Source organism: Silene latifolia, chromosome 6 (assembly GCF_048544455.1).
Source record: "Silene latifolia isolate original U9 population chromosome 6, ASM4854445v1, whole genome shotgun sequence".
Taxonomy (NCBI): Eukaryota; Viridiplantae; Streptophyta; class Magnoliopsida; order Caryophyllales; family Caryophyllaceae; genus Silene; species Silene latifolia.
In genome coordinates, this window is record NC_133531.1 from 41,967,233 (window position 1) to 41,985,217 (window position 17,985).

General features: G+C 43.4%; 2 protein-coding genes across 2 annotated transcripts; both read right to left on the reverse strand.

Moving 5' to 3' along the window:
* Positions 1 to 11,817: 11,817 nt before the first annotated feature.
* Positions 11,818 to 12,306, reverse strand: LOC141588010 (uncharacterized). The gene is made up of 2 exons (XM_074409470.1): positions 12,154 to 12,306; positions 11,818 to 12,039 (listed from the first exon to the last, which is right to left on the reverse strand). The coding sequence occupies exons 1-2, from the start codon at positions 12,304 to 12,306 to the stop codon at positions 11,818 to 11,820; spliced, it is 375 nt and encodes a 124-aa protein (XP_074265571.1).
* Positions 12,307 to 12,369: 63 nt separating this feature from the next.
* On the reverse strand, positions 12,370 to 12,945 carry LOC141588011 (uncharacterized). Its single transcript, XM_074409471.1, has one exon. It carries the CDS (start codon positions 12,943 to 12,945, stop codon positions 12,370 to 12,372), a length of 576 nt encoding a protein of 191 aa, XP_074265572.1.
* Between the last annotated feature and the right edge of the window lie 5,040 nt (positions 12,946 to 17,985).

A 17,985-nucleotide genomic window follows, 5' to 3' on the forward strand; every position in this document is an offset into this window, starting at 1 on the left:
TGGATGGGGAAAAGGGGGATTGTGCAATGTGTAATTGTGCTATGTGGTTATTGTATAGAAGAAGACTTATAAAGGAGCCTTTTTGATTGCTTGGTTTTCGTATTGTTGTTGATTACTAAGGTAGGGTTTCTCCTACTCAGTACTGTTAATTGATTGAGATTTCATATGTTTTATAATTGTTGTTATCTGCTGATCATCAGAGGTTGGGTGTTGTGGTGATGATGTTGGTGTGATTGTGTTGTGACGGTTGTGGTGTTGTGACAGCTGTGATGCTGTGTGTGTGATTGTGGTGGAGTCACTTGCGGGAGTGGATTCACACCCTAGTTCGCCCTCCGTGGAACCCGTCACGGGAGGGGATGTGCACATTAAGGGACAGGGATTGTTAGTTGCTCGTTGGTGAGCTGGACTAGGTGGGGATGGGCTGCGGTCACCCACTAGCGGCGAGGATTACCTGTTGCGATGGGTAATCTGGCAGGGCTACACACTTCGGTGTGTAGTCGGTTACTGTGTGAGATCGGGAGACCGGAGTGGAGGATGATCAGCTGGTTGCATTGTCTGTTGTCTTATATTGATTGAGTAAACAGGAGCTGGATCCTAAGATTCAGGAATGGAAGTCAAGAGTGGAGAGTGGGACAGTTTCTAGGTTTTCTATCCATACAGATGGGAGTGTTCGCTTTGATGGGAGATGGTGTATCCCAGAGGATGCAGAGTTGAGGAGAGTGATCTTATCGGAGGCTCATTTCACTCCTTATTCGGTTCACCCGAGTGGTGACAAGCTTTATAAAGATGTTAAGAAGACTTTCTGGTGGCCAAACATGAAGAGGGATGTAGCTAAGTTCGTGGCTAGATGTTTGACCTGCCAGAGGGTCAAGGGTATGCAAAGGAGACCACAGGGTAAAATTCAGTCTTTGGAGGTACCCGAGTGGATGTGGGAGTCCATCTCTATGGACTTCATTGTGGGATTACCTAGGTCATAGCAAGGTAATAATATGATCTAGGTGATTGTTGATCGGTTAACCAAGTCAGCTCACTTTGTTCCTATGAAAGATACCTGGTCTAAGATGCAGCTGGCATTGGGTTATAGGAGGCATGTGGTACGGTTACATGGTATACCCAAGGATATCATTTCTGATCGTGATGCGAAGTTCATATCCAAGTTTTGGCAAGAGCTGCAGAGTTGATGGGTACCACCTTGAAGATGAGTACGACCTTTCATCCAAAGAACCGATGGTCGGACATAGAGAACCATCAAGACCTTAGAGGACATGTTGAGGGCATGTGTCATGGAGTTTGGGGGCAGCTAGGAGAACAGACTTGAGCTGATTGAGTTTTCATACAATAACAGTTATCATACGAGTATCGAGATGGCACCTTTTAAGGCTTTGTGTGGTCGAAAGTGCCGAAGTCCAGTTTGTTAGGATGATAGTTCTGAGGCTGTAGTTTTAGGACCACAGCTGGTACAGGATATGGTTGAGCAAGTCCAGATGATTCGGCAAAAGATGAGAGCGACTCAAGATCGTCGGAAGAGTTATGCTTGATTTCCACCGGGGACATAGAGTTCGCGATGAGGTGACAAGGTCTTTTTGAAAGTGTCACCTATGCGTGGGAAATGCGGTTTGGGAAGAAAAGTAAGCTAAGTCAGAAGTTTATAGGTCCTTATGAGATTTTGGACCGCATAGGCGAGGTAGCCTACAGATTAGCTTTGCCACCAGCTTTGGACAGAGTCCACAATGTTTTCCATGTTTCCCTGCTTTGGAAGTATGTGAGTGATCCGTCGCATATCCTTGAGGTGGAGAACATCGAGCTTGATGAGTCCTTGTCCTATACCGAGGTTCCTAAAGAGATTCTTGACCGCAAAGTTCATAAGACAACGAATGGTGAGACGGTCTTACTTAAGGTACTTTGGTCTAATCACAATGTGGAAGAGGCCACATGGGAACCCGAGGAAGTTATGCGAGAACGTTTTCCTAGCCTTTTTGATCAGGTATGTTTGGTTACGGGGACGTAACCATTGTATTTTTAGGGGGGTAGGAGATGGTCGCGTGTGTGTTTTGTCTTATTTTTGAGTCGGGGTAGTGAGTCTTGTGGTGTCTTGTGTGGTTCTTTGGTGTTGATAAATGTTTGTTTTGGAAGTCTATTTGTGTTTTGTGATGTCTTGTTTAGGGTGGAGTATGAACTTTGGGACGAAGTTCTTGTTAAGGGGGGAAGACTATAATACTACGGATTTTCATAAGCTAAGTACTCGACCGAGTAGTGCTAGTTGTGTATTCTGTTTTGGTTATGCCGAGGAATACTCGGTAGAGTATGATGAATACTCGACTGAGTAGAGGATACTCGGTCGAGTATACTCTTTACTCGACCGAGTATCCGGTCTGGCGAGTGATATTTCAGCGGTTTGATGCGGGAGTGTTTAGGGTTATTTAATATTAAGAATCAGTTTCTAAACGTCATTTCAACCCTAATCATTTTACGATTACTTTAAACACTCTTTAATCACTCCCTAATCATTCCTTACTCCTCCATTGTGTGTGTGCAATCGTCGTAGTTCTTGCGTTTAATCCTTCATTCTACTGTTGGTAAGTCCTTGTTCTTCATGTCATTTATGTTCTTTTGGGGTTTACTATATACATATGGATTGGGAAAAGGGGGATTGCGCAATGTGTTATTGTGCTATATGGTTATTGTATATGAGAAGACTTCATAGAGGAGCCTTTTTGATTGCTCGGTTTCCGTATTGCTGTTGATTACTAAGGTAGGGTTTCTCCTACTCAGTACTGTTAATTGATTGAGATTTCATATGTTTTATAATTGTTGTTATCTACTGATCATCAGAGGTTGGGTGTTGTGGTGATGATGTTGGTGTGATTGTGTTGTGACGGTTGTGGTGTTGTGACAGCTGTGATGCTGTGTGTGTGATTGTGGTGGAGTCACTTGCGGGAGTGGATTCACACCCTAGTTCGCCCTCCGTGGAACCCGTCACGGGAGGGGATGTGCACATTAAGGGACAGGGATTGTTAGTTGCTCGTTGGTGAGCTGGACTAGGTGGGGATGGGCTGCGGTCACCCACTAGCGGCGAGGATTACCTGTTGCGATGGGTAATCTGGCAGGGCTACACACTTTGGTGTGTAGTCGGTTACTGTGTGAGATCGGGAGAACGGAGTGGAGGATGATCAGCTGGTTGCATTGTCTGTTGTCTTATATTGATTGAGTAAACAGGAGCTGGATCCTAAGATTCAGGAATGGAAGTCAAGAATGGAGAGTGGGACAGTTTCTAGGTTTTCTATCCATACAGATGGGAGTGTTCGCTTTGATGGGAGATGGTGTATCCCAGAGGATGCAGAGTTGAGGAGAGTGATCTTATCGGAGGCTCATTTCACTCCTTATTCGGTTCACCCGAGTGGTGACAAGCTTTATAAAGATGTTAAGAAGACTTTCTGGTGGCCAAACATGAAGAGGGATGTAGCTAAGTTCGTGGCTAGATGTTTGACCTGCCAGAGGGTCAAGGGTATGCAAAGGAGACCACAGGGTAAAATTCAGTCTTTGGAGGTACCCGAGTGGATGTGGGAGTCCATCTCTATGGACTTCATTGTGGGATTACCTAGGTCATGGCAAGGTAATAACATGATCTGGGTGATTGTTGATCGGTTAACCAAGTCAGCTGACTTTGTTCCTATGAAAGATACCTGGTCTAAGATGCAGCTGGCATTGGGTTATAGGAGGCATGTGGTACGGTTACATGGTATACCCAAGGATATCATTTCTGATCGTGATGCGAAGTTCATATCCAAGTTTTGGCAAGAGCTGCAAGAGTTGATGGGTACCACCTTGAAGATGAGTACGACCTTTCATCCAAAGAACCGATGGTCAGACATAGAGAACCATCAAGACCTTAGAGGACATGTTGAGGGCATGTGTCATGGAGTTTGGGGGCAGCTAGGAGAACAGACTTGAGCTGATTGAGTTTTCATACAATAACAGTTATCATACGAGTATCGGGATGGCACCTTTTAAGGCTTTGTGTGGTCGAAAGTGCCGAAGTCTAGTTTGTTAGGATGATAGTTCTGAGGCTGTAGTTTTAGGACCACAGCTGGTACAGGATATGGTTGAGCAAGTCCAGATGATTCGGCAAAAGATGAGAGCAGCTCAAGATCGTCAGAAGAGTTATGCCGATTTCCACCGCTGGGACATAGAGTTCGCAGTAGGTGACAAGGTCTTTTTGAAAGTGTCACCTATGCGTGGGGTAATGCGGTTTGGGAAGAAAAGTAAGCTAAGTCAGAAGTTTATAGGTCCTTATGAGATTTTGGACCGCATAGGCGAGGTAGCCTACAGATTAGCTTTGCCACCAGCTTTGGACAGAGTCCACAATGTTTTCCATGTTTCCCTGCTTTGGAAGTATGTGAGTGATCCGTCGCATATCCTTGAGGTGGAGAACATCGAGCTTGATGAGTCCTTGTCCTATACCGAGGTTCCTAAAGAGATTCTTGACCGCAAAGTTCATAAGACAACGAATGGTGAGACGGTCTTACTTAAGGTACTTTGGTCTAATCACAATGTGGAAGAGGCCACATGGGAACCCGAGGAAGTTATGCGAGAACGTTTTCCTAGCCTTTTTGATCAGGTATGTTTGGTTACGGGGACGTAACCATTGTATTTTTAGGGGGGTAGGAGATGGTCGCGTGTGTGTTTTGTCTTATTTTTGAGTCGGGGTAGTGAGTCTTGTGGTGTCTTGTGTGGTTCTTTGGTGTTGATAAATGTTTGTTTTGGAAGTCTATTTGTGTTTTGTGATGTCTTGTTTAGGGTGGAGTATGAACTTTGGGACGAAGTTCTTGTTAAGGGGGGAAGACTATAATACTACGGTTTTCATAAGCTAAGTACTCGTAGAGTAGTGCTAGTTGTGTATTCTGTTTTGGTTATGCCGAGGAATACTCGGTAGAGTATGATGAATACTCGACTGAGTAGAGGATACTCGGTCGAGTATACTCTTTACTCGACCGAGTATCCGGTCTGGCGAGTGATATTTCAGCGGTTTGATGCGGGAGTGTTTAGGGTTATTTAATATTAAGAATCAGTTTCTAAACGTCATTTCAACCCTAATCATTTTACGATTACTTTAAACACTCTTTAATCACTCCCTAATCATTCCTTACTCCTCCATTGTGTGTGTGCAATCGTCGTAGTTCTTGCGTTTAATCCTTCATTCTACTGTTGGTAAGTCCTTGTTCTTCATGTCATTTATGTTCTTTTGGGGTTTACTATATACATATGGATTGGGAAAAGGGGGATTGCGCAATGTGTTATTGTGCTATATGGTTATTGTATATGAGAAGACTTCATAGGGGAGCCTTTTTGATTGCTCGGTTTCCGTATTGCTGTTGATTACTAAGGTAGGGTTTCTCCTACTCAGTACTGTTAATTGATTGAGATTTCATATGTTTTATAATTGTTGTTATCTACTGATCATCAGAGGTTGGGTGTTGTGGTGATGATGTTGGTGTGATTGTGTTGTGACGGTTGTGGTGTTGTGACAGCTGTGATGCTGTGTGTGTGATTGTGGTGGAGTCACTTGCGGGAGTGGATTCACACCCTAGTTCGCCCTCCGTGGAACCCGTCACGGGAGGGGATGTGCACATTAAGGGACAGGGATTGTTAGTTGCTCGTTGGTGAGCTGGACTAGGTGGGGATGGGCTGCGGTCACCCACTAGCGGCGAGGATTACCTTGCGATGGGTAATGCGCGGGGCTACACACTTCGGTGTGTAGTCGGTTACTGTGTGAGATCGGGAGAACGGAGTGGAGGATGATCAGCTGGTTGCATTGTCTGTTGTCTTATATTGATTGAGTAAACAGGAGCTGGATCCTAAGATTCAGGAATGGAAGTCAAGAGTGGAGAGTGGGACAGTTTCTAGGTTTTCTATCCATACAGATGGGAGTGTTCGCTTTGATGGGAGATGGTGTATCCCAGAGGATGCAGAGTTGAGGAGAGTGATCTTATCGGAGGCTCATTTCACTCCTTATTCGGTTCACCCGAGTGGTGACAAGCTTTATAAAGATGTTAAGAAGACTTTCTGGTGGCCAAACATGAAGAGGGATGTAGCTAAGTTCGTGGCTAGATGTTTGACCTGCCAGAGGGTCAAGGGTATGCAAAGGAGACCACAGGGTAAAATTCAGTCTTTGGAGGTACCCGAGTGGATGTGGGAGTCCATCTCTATGGACTTCATTGTGGGATTACCTAGGTCATGGCAAGGTAATAACATGATCTGGGTGATTGTTGATCGGTTAACCAAGTCAGCTCACTTTGTTCCTATGAAAGATACCTGGTCTAAGATGCAGCTGGCATTGGGTTATAGGAGGCATGTGGTACGGTTACATGGTATACCCAAGGATATCATTTCTGATCGTGATGCGAAGTTCATATCCAAGTTTTGGCAAGAGCTGCAAGAGTTGATGGGTACCACCTTGAAGATGAGTACAGCCTTTCATCCAGCAACCGATGGTCAGACATAGAGAACCATCAAGACCTTAGAGGACATGTTGAGGGCATGTGTCATGGAGTTTGGGGGCAGCTAGGAGAACAGACTTGAGCTGATTGAGTTTTCATACAATAACAGTTATCATACGAGTATCGGGATGGCACCTTTTAAGGCTTTGTGTGGTCGAAAGTGCCGAAGTCCAGTTTGTTAGGATGATAGTTCTGAGGCTGTAGTTTTAGGACCACAGCTGGTACAGGATATGGTTGAGCAAGTCCAGATGATTCGGCAAAAGATGAGAGCAGCTCAAGATCGTCAGAAGAGTTATGCCGATTTCCACCGCTGGGACATAGAGTTCGCAGTAGGTGACAAGGTCTTTTTGAAAGTGTCACCTATGCGTGGGGTAATGCGGTTTGGGAAGAAAAGTAAGCTAAGTCAGAAGTTTATAGGTCCTTATGAGATTTTGGACCGCATAGGCGAGGTAGCCTACAGATTAGCTTTGCCACCAGCTTTGGACAGAGTCCACAATGTTTTCCATGTTTCCCTGCTTTGGAAGTATGTGAGTGATCCGTCGCATATCCTTGAGGTGGAGAACATCGAGCTTGATGAGTCCTTGTCCTATACCGAGGTTCCTAAAGAGATTCTTGACCGCAAAGTTCATAAGACAACGAATGGTGAGACGGTCTTACTTAAGGTACTTTGGTCTAATCACAATGTGGAAGAGGCCACATGGGAACCCGAGGAAGTTATGCGAGAACGTTTTCCTAGCCTTTTTGATCAGGTATGTTTGGTTACGGGGACGTAACCATTGTATTTTTAGGGGGGTAGGAGATGGTCGCGTGTGTGTTTTGTCTTATTTTTGAGTCGGGGTAGTGAGTCTTGTGGTGTCTTGTGTGGTTCTTTGGTGTTGATAAATGTTTGTTTTGGAAGTCTATTTGTGTTTTGTGATGTCTTGTTTAGGGTGGAGTATGAACTTTGGGACGAAGTTCTTGTTAAGGGGGGAAGACTATAATACTACGGATTTTCATAAGCTAAGTACTCGACCGAGTAGTGCTAGTTGTGTATTCTGTTTTGGTTATGCCGAGGAATACTCGGTAGAGTATGATGAATACTCGACTGAGTAGAGGATACTCGGTCGAGTATACTCTTTACTCGACCGAGTATCCGATGCAGGCGAGTGATATTTCAGCGGTTTGATGCGGGAGTGTTTAGGGTTATTTAATATTAAGAATCAGTTTCTAAACGTCATTTCAACCCTAATCATTTTACGATTACTTTAAACACTCTTTAATCACTCCCTAATCATTCCTTACTCCTCCATTGTGTGTGTGCAATCGTCGTAGTTCTTGCGTTTAATCCTTCATTCTACTGTTGGTAAGTCCTTGTTCTTCATGTCATTTATGTTCTTTTGGGGTTTACTATATACATATGGATTGGGAAAAGGGGGATTGTGCAATGTGTTATTGTGCTATATGGTTATTGTATATGAGAAGACTTCATAGGGGAGCCTTTTTGATTGCTCGGTTTCCGTATTGCTGTTGATTACTAAGGTAGGGTTTCTCCTACTCAGTACTGTTAATTGATTGAGATTGCATATGTTTTATAATTGTTGTTATCTGCTGATCATCGAAGGTTGGGTGTTATGGTGACGATGTTGGTGTGGTTGTGTTGTGACGGTTGTGGTGTTGTGACAGCTGTGATGTTGTGTGTGTCATTGTGGTGGAGTCACTTGCGGGAGTGGCTTCACACCCTAGTTCGCCCTTCGTGGAACCCGTCACGTGAGGGGATGTGCACATTAAGGGATAGGGATTGTTAGTCGCTCGTTGATGAGCTGGACTAGGTGGGGATGGGCTGCGGTCACCTACTGGCGGCGAGGATTACCTGTTGCGATGGGTAATCTGGCAGGGCTACACACTTCGGTGTGTAGTCGGTTACTATGTGAGATCGAGAGACCGGAGTGGAGGATGATCAGCTGGTTGCATTGTCTGTTGTCTTATATTGATTGTGTAGTACTGACCCCGTGTTGTTGTTTTGTAAAACCTGCGGTGATCCATTCGGGGATGGTGAGCAGGCTTGACAGGTACTGCTATTGGTGAGCTTAGGCAGACATGGGGGAGTTGTCATCACCAGTCATAACATCACAGTTCGAGTCCTAGTTATGATTTTGTTGTCAGACATTGGATTTATTTATTGGTTCAGTTTTGGATTTAATTAGATGTAAACATTTATACTTTATTGTACTTTTAATAAATGTGCTCAGTTCAGACGCTTTTGATATTTACTAACCTCGGGCAACCGAGATGGTAACACACTTTCATGGTAGGGTGGTCCTGGTAAGGCACCTTGGTATGAGGGGATGTTACAGTTATAGTCATGAAACAAATGAAAAACATGATAGAAGAGGATTTTTACACCCTCGTACTTACATGCTAGGCTTGAGACGAGAAATCGACGAATGTGTATCAACTTGTTTAGTCGGAAAACTCGGTTTGAAAACCGTTTTAGCAAAGTAAAAGAGTGTTTTAATTTTAGTGATGGTGTAGTGGTCGAGATGGTTGGTCAAGTGGTTTAATGCATGATGACGGTACCAAACAATGTGTTAGGCTTGTGTTTTCGATCGGTAGGTCGGAAAAACGTGTCGGTTTGTGACTTGAGAAGTCCAGTCTAGAATTTTAAGAGAGTGCTGAGGGGGCGGACACTCGCATAACTCTTAAATGGTGGCATTTGAGGGGTATTTATAGGAAAATGGGTGGTTGTGTGCGTTTTGAGCGACGTGGCCGCATGGGCTGCTCGAAGAGGCGCGAGCCATTTTGCGCGTCTTTGAGGTGTCTTGTCACTATCACGCAAGTGTAATCATGATTTGTTCTATCCTATATTTTGGACGAACTTGATTTGTACTTGACCATTAAGGATTGCGGGAAACCTTAACATGGATGTCTTTGAAAAGTTTGTTTTTTGTGTTTGACTCGATTTTACTCGTTGTTAGAGTCGGGATTTGAATTTTCGAGTGTGTTTTTGGTCCGGTGTCGGTTTTGACTCTAGTTAGTGTCATTGTGACCCTGGCGTGATGCATTAAACACTCCAGGTATTTTTGAGAATTTTTAAAATGTTTTTTTTTTGAAATGTTTTTTTTTAAATGTATTTTTGAAATTTTTTGAAATGTTAAACACTCCAGGTATTTTTGAAAATTTTTGAAATGGTTTTTCGACGTATAGTTGTACAAAACTGTCGATCAAACGCTGCGCTTCCTAAGCATGTTGTAGTCCGATAATCATCGGGTGTTTGTTGGAGACTCGACAGATATCGGGTATCTACAGAGCCTCCAGTTTGACTGAGGCTTGGACAGGGCAAAATTCAAAGTATAGCCCCCAGGTCAATCGAAGATTACAACCTGGAGACCGAAGCGATGTCGAGGTGGCTCGAAAGTATTCGGGCCAAGGACCTGCCGTCGGGAAGGGCGACGCCTAGGCGATTCAAGGGTACGAGCCAAGGACCTGTCATCGGGAACATTTTAGAGTTTGTCGACTGTCTGTGCAGGTCGTTTAAAGTCCGTTAGACTACGTATAATGGCTCGCCAGCCATAAGAAGGAGTCATACCTGAAACATGTTCGGGATATGTCCTTTGAGTCGTTTCTTGCTTGCAGACAAAGGCTCTCCAGCTGTGTTGCGGATATGAAGGGGCTCGCCAGCCGCGGGCGTATATGAAGGGGCTCGCCAGCCGTTGTGCGTATATGAAGGGGCTCGCCAACCGCGGTGCGTATATGAAGGGGCTCTCCAGCTGCTGCGCGTATGTAAAAGGGGCTCGCCAGCCGTGGGGCGTATATGAAAGGGACTCGCCGGCCGCTGTGCGTAAATGAGGGGGCTCGATAGTCACGGTGCGTATATGAAGGGGCTCGCCAGTAGCGGTGCGTATATGAAGGAGCTCGCCAGCCGCGGTGCATATATGAAGGGGCTCGCCTACCGATGTGCGTATATAATGGGGCTCGCCAGCCGCTGTGCGTTTAGGACGGGGCTCACCAGCCGCTGGGAATGTGATGCATTGTGAGGCTCGCCAGCCATGTCGAATGTGCAAAATTGCCACGTTGGATGGGCCTATTTCGGGAAGTTGTTTGAATTACCGGGCTTCGTGAGGAAGCCTCCGATATCCTGTTGGGGAATTTCGGTGTTTGTATTGAGTATTTGTGGTGCGGGAAAGGGATAGGTTTGTGAGCCTGGCCCCCATGGTCGGCGGTGATTTTGAATCTCGGAAAGAGATAGCGGTTTTTCTTGCTGTTTGTTTGGTGGGAAACGGACAGATGCGTACTCTGTCGTCTGATGGGTGTTTAGGGAGGATGATTTTAATTTCGCCTTCCCATGATTTGAAATTCGTGAAGGGTAGCGAATTTCACTGTCCCCTTTTTTAAGGTTTGACGGTTTTTAATGCCGTTCGTTTGAGATCTGTGAATGCTGTTAAAAAATTTGTGAGAATAGCGGATTTGAATTCCGCTATTGATTTCGTTTTTGACAGATGGTGCTTTTAATGCCGTTGTTGAAATTCGTGAAAATAGCGGATTTGAGTTCCGCTATCTGGCTCTTGTATCCGAGAAACGACGGTTTCTAATGTCGCCGTTGAAAATTTTGAAAATAGCGGATTTTGAATTTCCCTATTACCTTTGAAAAATGACGGTTTTTATTCCGCCGTTGGAATTTTTAAAATCGTGGAAATAGCGAATTTTGAGTTTCGCTATTACTTTTTGAAAAGTGACGGTTTTTATTGCCATCGTTGAAATAGGGAGTTTGAATTTCACTATTTTTGTAAAATGACGGTTTTTACTGCTGTCGTTGAAATTTGAAAAAATAGCGAATTTTGAATTTCACTATTTCGTTTTTGTATTTTGAAATGACAGTTTTTTTATTACTGTCGTCGAAATTTGAGAAAATAGCGAATTTTGGTGGAAATGTAAGTACTATTATAGCTCTTTCCTAATAGGGATAACAAAGGTCACCAATTACAACCAAACCATTAGTCTAGATGTTGACTCTAGACACTAACCAAAACCATACATAGGCAGAATTATAAACTACATTCAAACTACATCAGACCCCTTTGCCTACACCAACTATCATTAGCCAGCTTCAAAGTCCCTTTATCAATAACCATTAATCTTAGCTTGCTTTCCCGCTGGATACACTTAACCTACACACTAGGTAATATGACATAACCCTCCACTCTGCATCTGTTCCTTGCAAACCAAATATTATAATGCATAGCCACAATCAGAGAACTAAGCACCAGACGAACAAATCCAGAACATCCTCTCTGTCTGAGTATCTGGACAGGGTCAGTAATGCCTTGAAACTGCCTAGGAAGATCTAGCCATTGATATAGCTCAAGTAGCATTTCTCAGCGTAAAGACATTCATGAAATAAATGCTGATGAGTTTCATTCTTTTCCCCACAGAGAAAGCATAATGTCTGCTGAGTACTTCCAAAGTTTCCAAGTCTGTCTAAAGTGAGCAACCTACCATGCTGAATTAACCATTGATTGAAGTTATGCTTACTAAGATTGAATCTGTTCCACACACTCCTATGCCACTGCACAACAGAATAAGTATGCTCCGACCAGGAATAACCAGTACAAATGGAGTATTCATCATCATCACTCATCTACTTACCACATATAAAAGCAGGTTTGAACTTCTCTTTTACCTCACAAATTTTCCTCCAAGACCAGGAGCTAGCTGCAGTCGGACTATAGTCCATCAACATCCTTCCTTTTAGATAGACCTTGTCAACCCATTGGATCCGAAGATGGTCCTTCTTTTTTGCAATCCACCGTACCAGCTTCTCAACTGCTGTCATGTTCCATAATTTTAAGTCCCGTAGTCCCAATCCTCCATATTCCTTCCCTTTACAAAGCACACTCTATGCCACCAAAGGAGCTTTATTGTAGTTCTCTTCTCCTTCCCACAAAAAATTCCTACAAAGAGCTTCAATCCTGTCCATCAGTCCAGCAGGTAAGACAAAGATTTGAGACCAGTAAGTGTGGATTGTTGCCAGAACTGATTTAACCAGAACAAGCCTCCCTGAGTAAGAAATTTTCTTCTTATTCCATCCTCTGATCCTCTTCATCATTCTGTCCACTAAAATATTACAATCTCCTTTGGAAAAACGCTTGTGAGAGATCTTCACACCAAGATATTTGAATGGTAGAGACCCTTTCTTGAAGCCAGTATACTCAAGAATTGCAGCTTCAGTGCTTTGATCAATTCCAATCAAAATGATGTCAGATTTGTCACTACTAATATTTAGCCGAGAAGCTCCAGTGAAGCAATTAAAAACTTCCATTATAGTGAAGATTGACCTGAAGTCTCCTCTACAAAAAAGAAGCAGGTCAGCAACAAACATCAAATGAGTGAGTCTGATGCCTCTACATAGAGGATGGAACTTGAAACCAGGGAATTCACTAGCAACAGTCATCAGCCTACTCAGGTATTCCATGCATATAGTGAAAAATAACGAATTTTGAATTTCACTATTTCGCTTTTGTATTTTGAAATGACAGTATTTATTACTGTCGTTGAAATTTTGTGAAAATAGCTAATTTTGAATTTCGCTATTATCGTTTTTGAAAAATGACGGTTTTTATTGTCGTCGTTGAAAATCCGAAATTTGTGTGAGAAATTGGGTCAAAGCCCGAAATTTCGCTGAACGAGTCAAGGAGCGCCTCATTGAGGCGCGAGCCCTGCTCCGAAGGAAGGGAGCTCCTCTATTTTTGTAGTAAAGACGTGAGAAACAGGACGATCCTCTTTACTTCGTCTTCTTCGATACACAAACCAAAGAAACTCGACAAATCGCCATTTTTTGATCTCGTCTCTTGCTTGGACTCGTTCTCTTATCATCATGTCATCTCAAGGTACGTAAATCCTCTTGAATCCAATTGAATTTGTTTGTCTTTTTGTTAATTGAATTAGGGCGAAACCCTAAACCATCAAAAATCGAATTAGGAGTTTTTGATTAGGCCATTTTCGAGTGAAATTGATTATTGCATTAGGTTGGAAACCTGTTTAAGAGCATAGAGGTGCTTTTATTTTGCATTTTGGTCCCCGTTCCCGCTTCCTATGTTCGAAAAAAGTGAATGAGACGAGGAAACCATCTTATTTCACAATGCCAAGTTTGTTTGCTTGAGTTGTGTGCTCTACTAGGTTGCATTGTAGTCAGGAAGGACCGTGTTTTCTATATTGAACCTTCGTTGGGTATTGTGGGCAAAATTGGAATTTTTGCCTATTGCGACAATCTTAGGTCTGCCGAAATGAGCGTCTGTTTGAGCCCAAATTGAGTCAGTTTGTTTTGAAATGGAACTTATTGGTAGTTTAGGTCACTTTGGGATGTGATTAAATCGCGTTGCTTTGTTGTGGTCGTATTTTGAAATTTTGACTTGTTTTTGCCTGAATTGGCGTAAAATTGCCTGTTTTAGCTGTGGAAAATACCCCATTGTGTCGGGAATATTTTTTTGGTTGTTGGCGGGCCTTGTGTGGGTCTTGAGGTGTTGGATGCTGTTAGGCCTGGAAATCCGCAGACCTCCCTGATCAGTATCTCATCTAAACCTGACTACCAGGCTGTCAGGATGTCAGGGTATCAGGACACATGAAGATAGGCGCCCGGCCATGGAGAGGACAACGGTCAAAATATCAGGACGATATCAGACCAGGAGCTCATATTATAAATGGAATATATGCGCATCATTGAATGAAAAGATCTCGCAGTAAATGCAGTAATTAAGGGAGAAATATTGACAATTATTATGGACAATTATAGAGAATAATCCGCATTAATTCTGGCACCAGGCAGCCGTTCAAGTGAAGTTTATACAAGGAATACTTTGAAGACATTTGCAACACATCGTCTACACAAGAAAAAGCATATATCCACATACACAATACTTACAGAAATATTAACATTGTCGTTATCATATAATTATTCTCCCAATTACATAAGTGAAATCCTCTCCTGGCTTGGTTCCCGTGGTTTTTTCCCATTTAAGGGTTTTCCACGTACAAAATTCGTTGTCTCATTATTGTTGTTGTTATTATACTTACAGCTTTACATTTCAACCCTGACGACCTGACCAACAGACCACTTAGAGCTAGTTAACCGCACACGACACTATCCTGACCTGACTTTGCCTTGCGCAAAATACACCCAAAACAATTGGCGCCCACCGTGGGGCATCTAGCTCTTTAAATCCTTTTTTCTCATCTCACAAAAACTCAAAAATCCTACAAAAATGGCCCAACCTACCGTTGAAGAACAATTGAATGCATCTCTCCAGCAAATCGCTGAGTTGGAAAGCTTGAAAGAAAAGGTAGCCCAAACTAAAGCAGAAATCCTGCAACTAAGAGAATCAGAGTCAACCCTGAAACAAAAATTAGAAAAAACTAAAGGAGCATGCTCTAGATTCCAACCAGGAACCCCATTTGCATCAATCATCAAAAATATCGACTTTTCCAGTTTTGGGAGCCCAATTGGTTCTAAATCTATTGATTTTGATGGTGATGGTGAACCAAAGAATGACAAGGAAAAACCCGATGAATCTGCAGCAGCCATCGTGATGGCAGTGGTTCAGGCGATCAAGAAACTCAATGAAAAATTTGATAAGATACCTAGAGTACCTGCCAGCATGGAAGAAGCTGCCCCTAACAGCTATGCTGATTCGCCTTTCATAGACGAAATAGCAAAAGTAGATCTACCCAAGAAGTTTGTAGTTCCATCCATGAGGGTCTATGATAGAACTACGGATCCACAAAATCACGTGGCTCTTTATAAACAAAAAATGCTGGCTGCATCTATCCCCAGTGAATTTAGAAAAGTTTGCATGTGTAAGGGATTTGGAACGACCCTGACCGGCCCTGCTCTTCAATGGTACATCAACCTACCAACTGGGAGCATCCATTATTTCGCCAACCTGATTAACAGTTTCAACCAGCAGTTTGCGAGTAGCAGGGAGTTGGAGAAACGATCCAGTGACCTTTACCGAGTTACACAGAAGCCTGATGAAACTCTCAGGACATTCCTTGTAAGATTCAACAAGGAGAAGGTATCCATTCCCAGGTGTGACGTTGGAACAGCAGTGGAGGCATTCAGGCAGGGGTTACTACCATATAGTGACTTGTACAGCGAGCTCACTAAGTATCCCTGCCATACCTTCGAGGACGTCCAGGCCAAGACTCTTGCCTTTATCAGGCTAGAAGAAGATAAAAGTTATAAACTTGGATCACCCAGTAGACCAAAGGATCATGAAAGGAGCAGTAGGAAGAGCAACAAAGGAAACAATTATAGGTCTACTCCATATTCCAGGCCTGATCAATCAGAAGTTAACCTGGCTCATGAGTCTCAAGGTAAGGTTAAAGTTTATCCACCTATTTCCGAACATAACATCAGTGTCGATATTGCAGGATTAATCCAGAGACTTGACAACATGGGATCAGCTATCAGATGGCCCAGGAAGTCAGAAAATCCCAACCCCAGAAGGGACAATTCTAAATTGTGCGAATTCGACATGGATATTGGACACACCACGGATGATTGTTTCACCCTGAGGAAAGAAGTGGCCTACCTGTGAAATCTGGATACTTGAAAGACTTGATTAAGACGAAGGGCGGGAACGCAAACCAGGATAAAGAGAATCAGGAGCATAAGCAGGATCGTAGTCTCCCTCTACCACCACCAATCTATGAAGTAAAATTCATATCTGGCGGATCAGAAATTTGCGGCTTGACAAGTTTAGCAGCAAAGAAGATATCCAGGACACCAAGGACCTTGTCACCCTGTAAGCCGGATCATATCCCAACAATCACTTTCAGTGATTGTGACTTGGTGGGCATCCCTGATGTTCATCATGATGGCCTGTAATTTCTATGTAGATTGGAACCACCACAGTAAGAAGGATCCTGGTAGACGGAGGCAGCTCAGTAAACCTAATCATGCTTGATATACTGAAAGCCATGAAGATCAACGAGGACCTAATCACAAAAAAATCAAGTGTCCTAGTAGGATTCAGTGGCGAAACAAGAAGCACCCTAGGAGAAATCCACCTCCCAACCTACGTGGAAGGAGTCTCATCTTATGAGAAATTTGGGGTCCTTGATTGCCTGTCGTCTTACAACGCGATCTTGGGTAGGCCCTGGATTCATAATGTCAAGGCTGTACCGTCAACCTATCACCAGTGTATGAAGATACCAACAGACTGGGGCATAGCCACAATCAAAGGGGATCACAAGACAGCCCAGAAATGCTACACAGCAGCCTTAAAGCCTTCCAAGGCAGGTAAGTCCCTTGCATAGCAATTACGAACCACCGTCGTCGGAGCACTTATGTAGCACCTCCCGAATGGAAACAGATCAGGTAATCCTAGACCCTGAGTACCCTGACAGGTATGTTTTAGTAGGATCTGACGCTCCAGATAGCGTCAGGCCTGAACTGGTAAAGTTCCTTAAAAATAAATCATCTTGGTTTACTTGGTCACATTTTTATATGACTGGAACTAGCGCTGATATTATTACGCATAAACTCAATGTTGACCCATCTTTTAAGCCTGTACAACAGAAAAGGCGGAAATTTGCAGCTGAAATAAATACCATAATTAACGAGGAAGTAGAGAAACTCTTGGACATGGGAATGATCAGGGAAGTAATGTACCATGAGTGGCTGGCTAACGTAGTTGTTGTGCAGTAAAAGAATGGAAAATGGAGAGTCTGTGTAGACTACACTGACCTGAACAAAGCCTGTCCCAAAGACCCATTTCCCTTGCCATATATTGATGTCATGGTAGATGCCACAGCAGGCCATGAGATGCTGACATTCATGGATGCTTCCAGTGGATTCAATCAAATAATGATGCACCCTGCTGACCAGGAGAGTCTTTGCATTCATTCTGACAGGCATATCTTGTTACCTTTGCCAAGCCTTTCGGCCTGAAGAATACAGGGGCAACGTACCAGCGCCTGGTCAACATGATGTTTAAAGACCAAATAGGTGACATCATGGAGGTGTACATAGACGACATGGTGGTGAAATCCAAAAATTCAAAAGATCATGTAAAACATCTCGAAATAGCGTTCGAGATATTGCAAAAATACAACATGAAACTCAACCCCGCAAAATGCCACTTTAGAGTTTCTGCAGGCAAATTTCCCGGATATATGGTCCCAAAGAGAGGCATAGAAGCCAGCCCTGAACAGATAAAAGCTATCTTGGAACTGCAGACTCCAAAATCTGTCAAGGATATCCAAAAATTGACAGGATGAGTAGCTGCCCTGAACCGTTTCATATCAAGATCCTCCGAGAGGTGCAAAACATTTTATAACCTCCTCAGAAAGAATAAACAGTTTCAGTGGACGGATGAACACGAGACAGCTTTTCAGGATCTAAAATCCTACTTATCATCTCCACCCTTACTGGCTAAGCCAGAGAAGGGAGAACCCTTGTCAGTATACTTGTCTGTTACTGACATAGCGGTCAGCGCAGTCCTAGTGAAAGAAC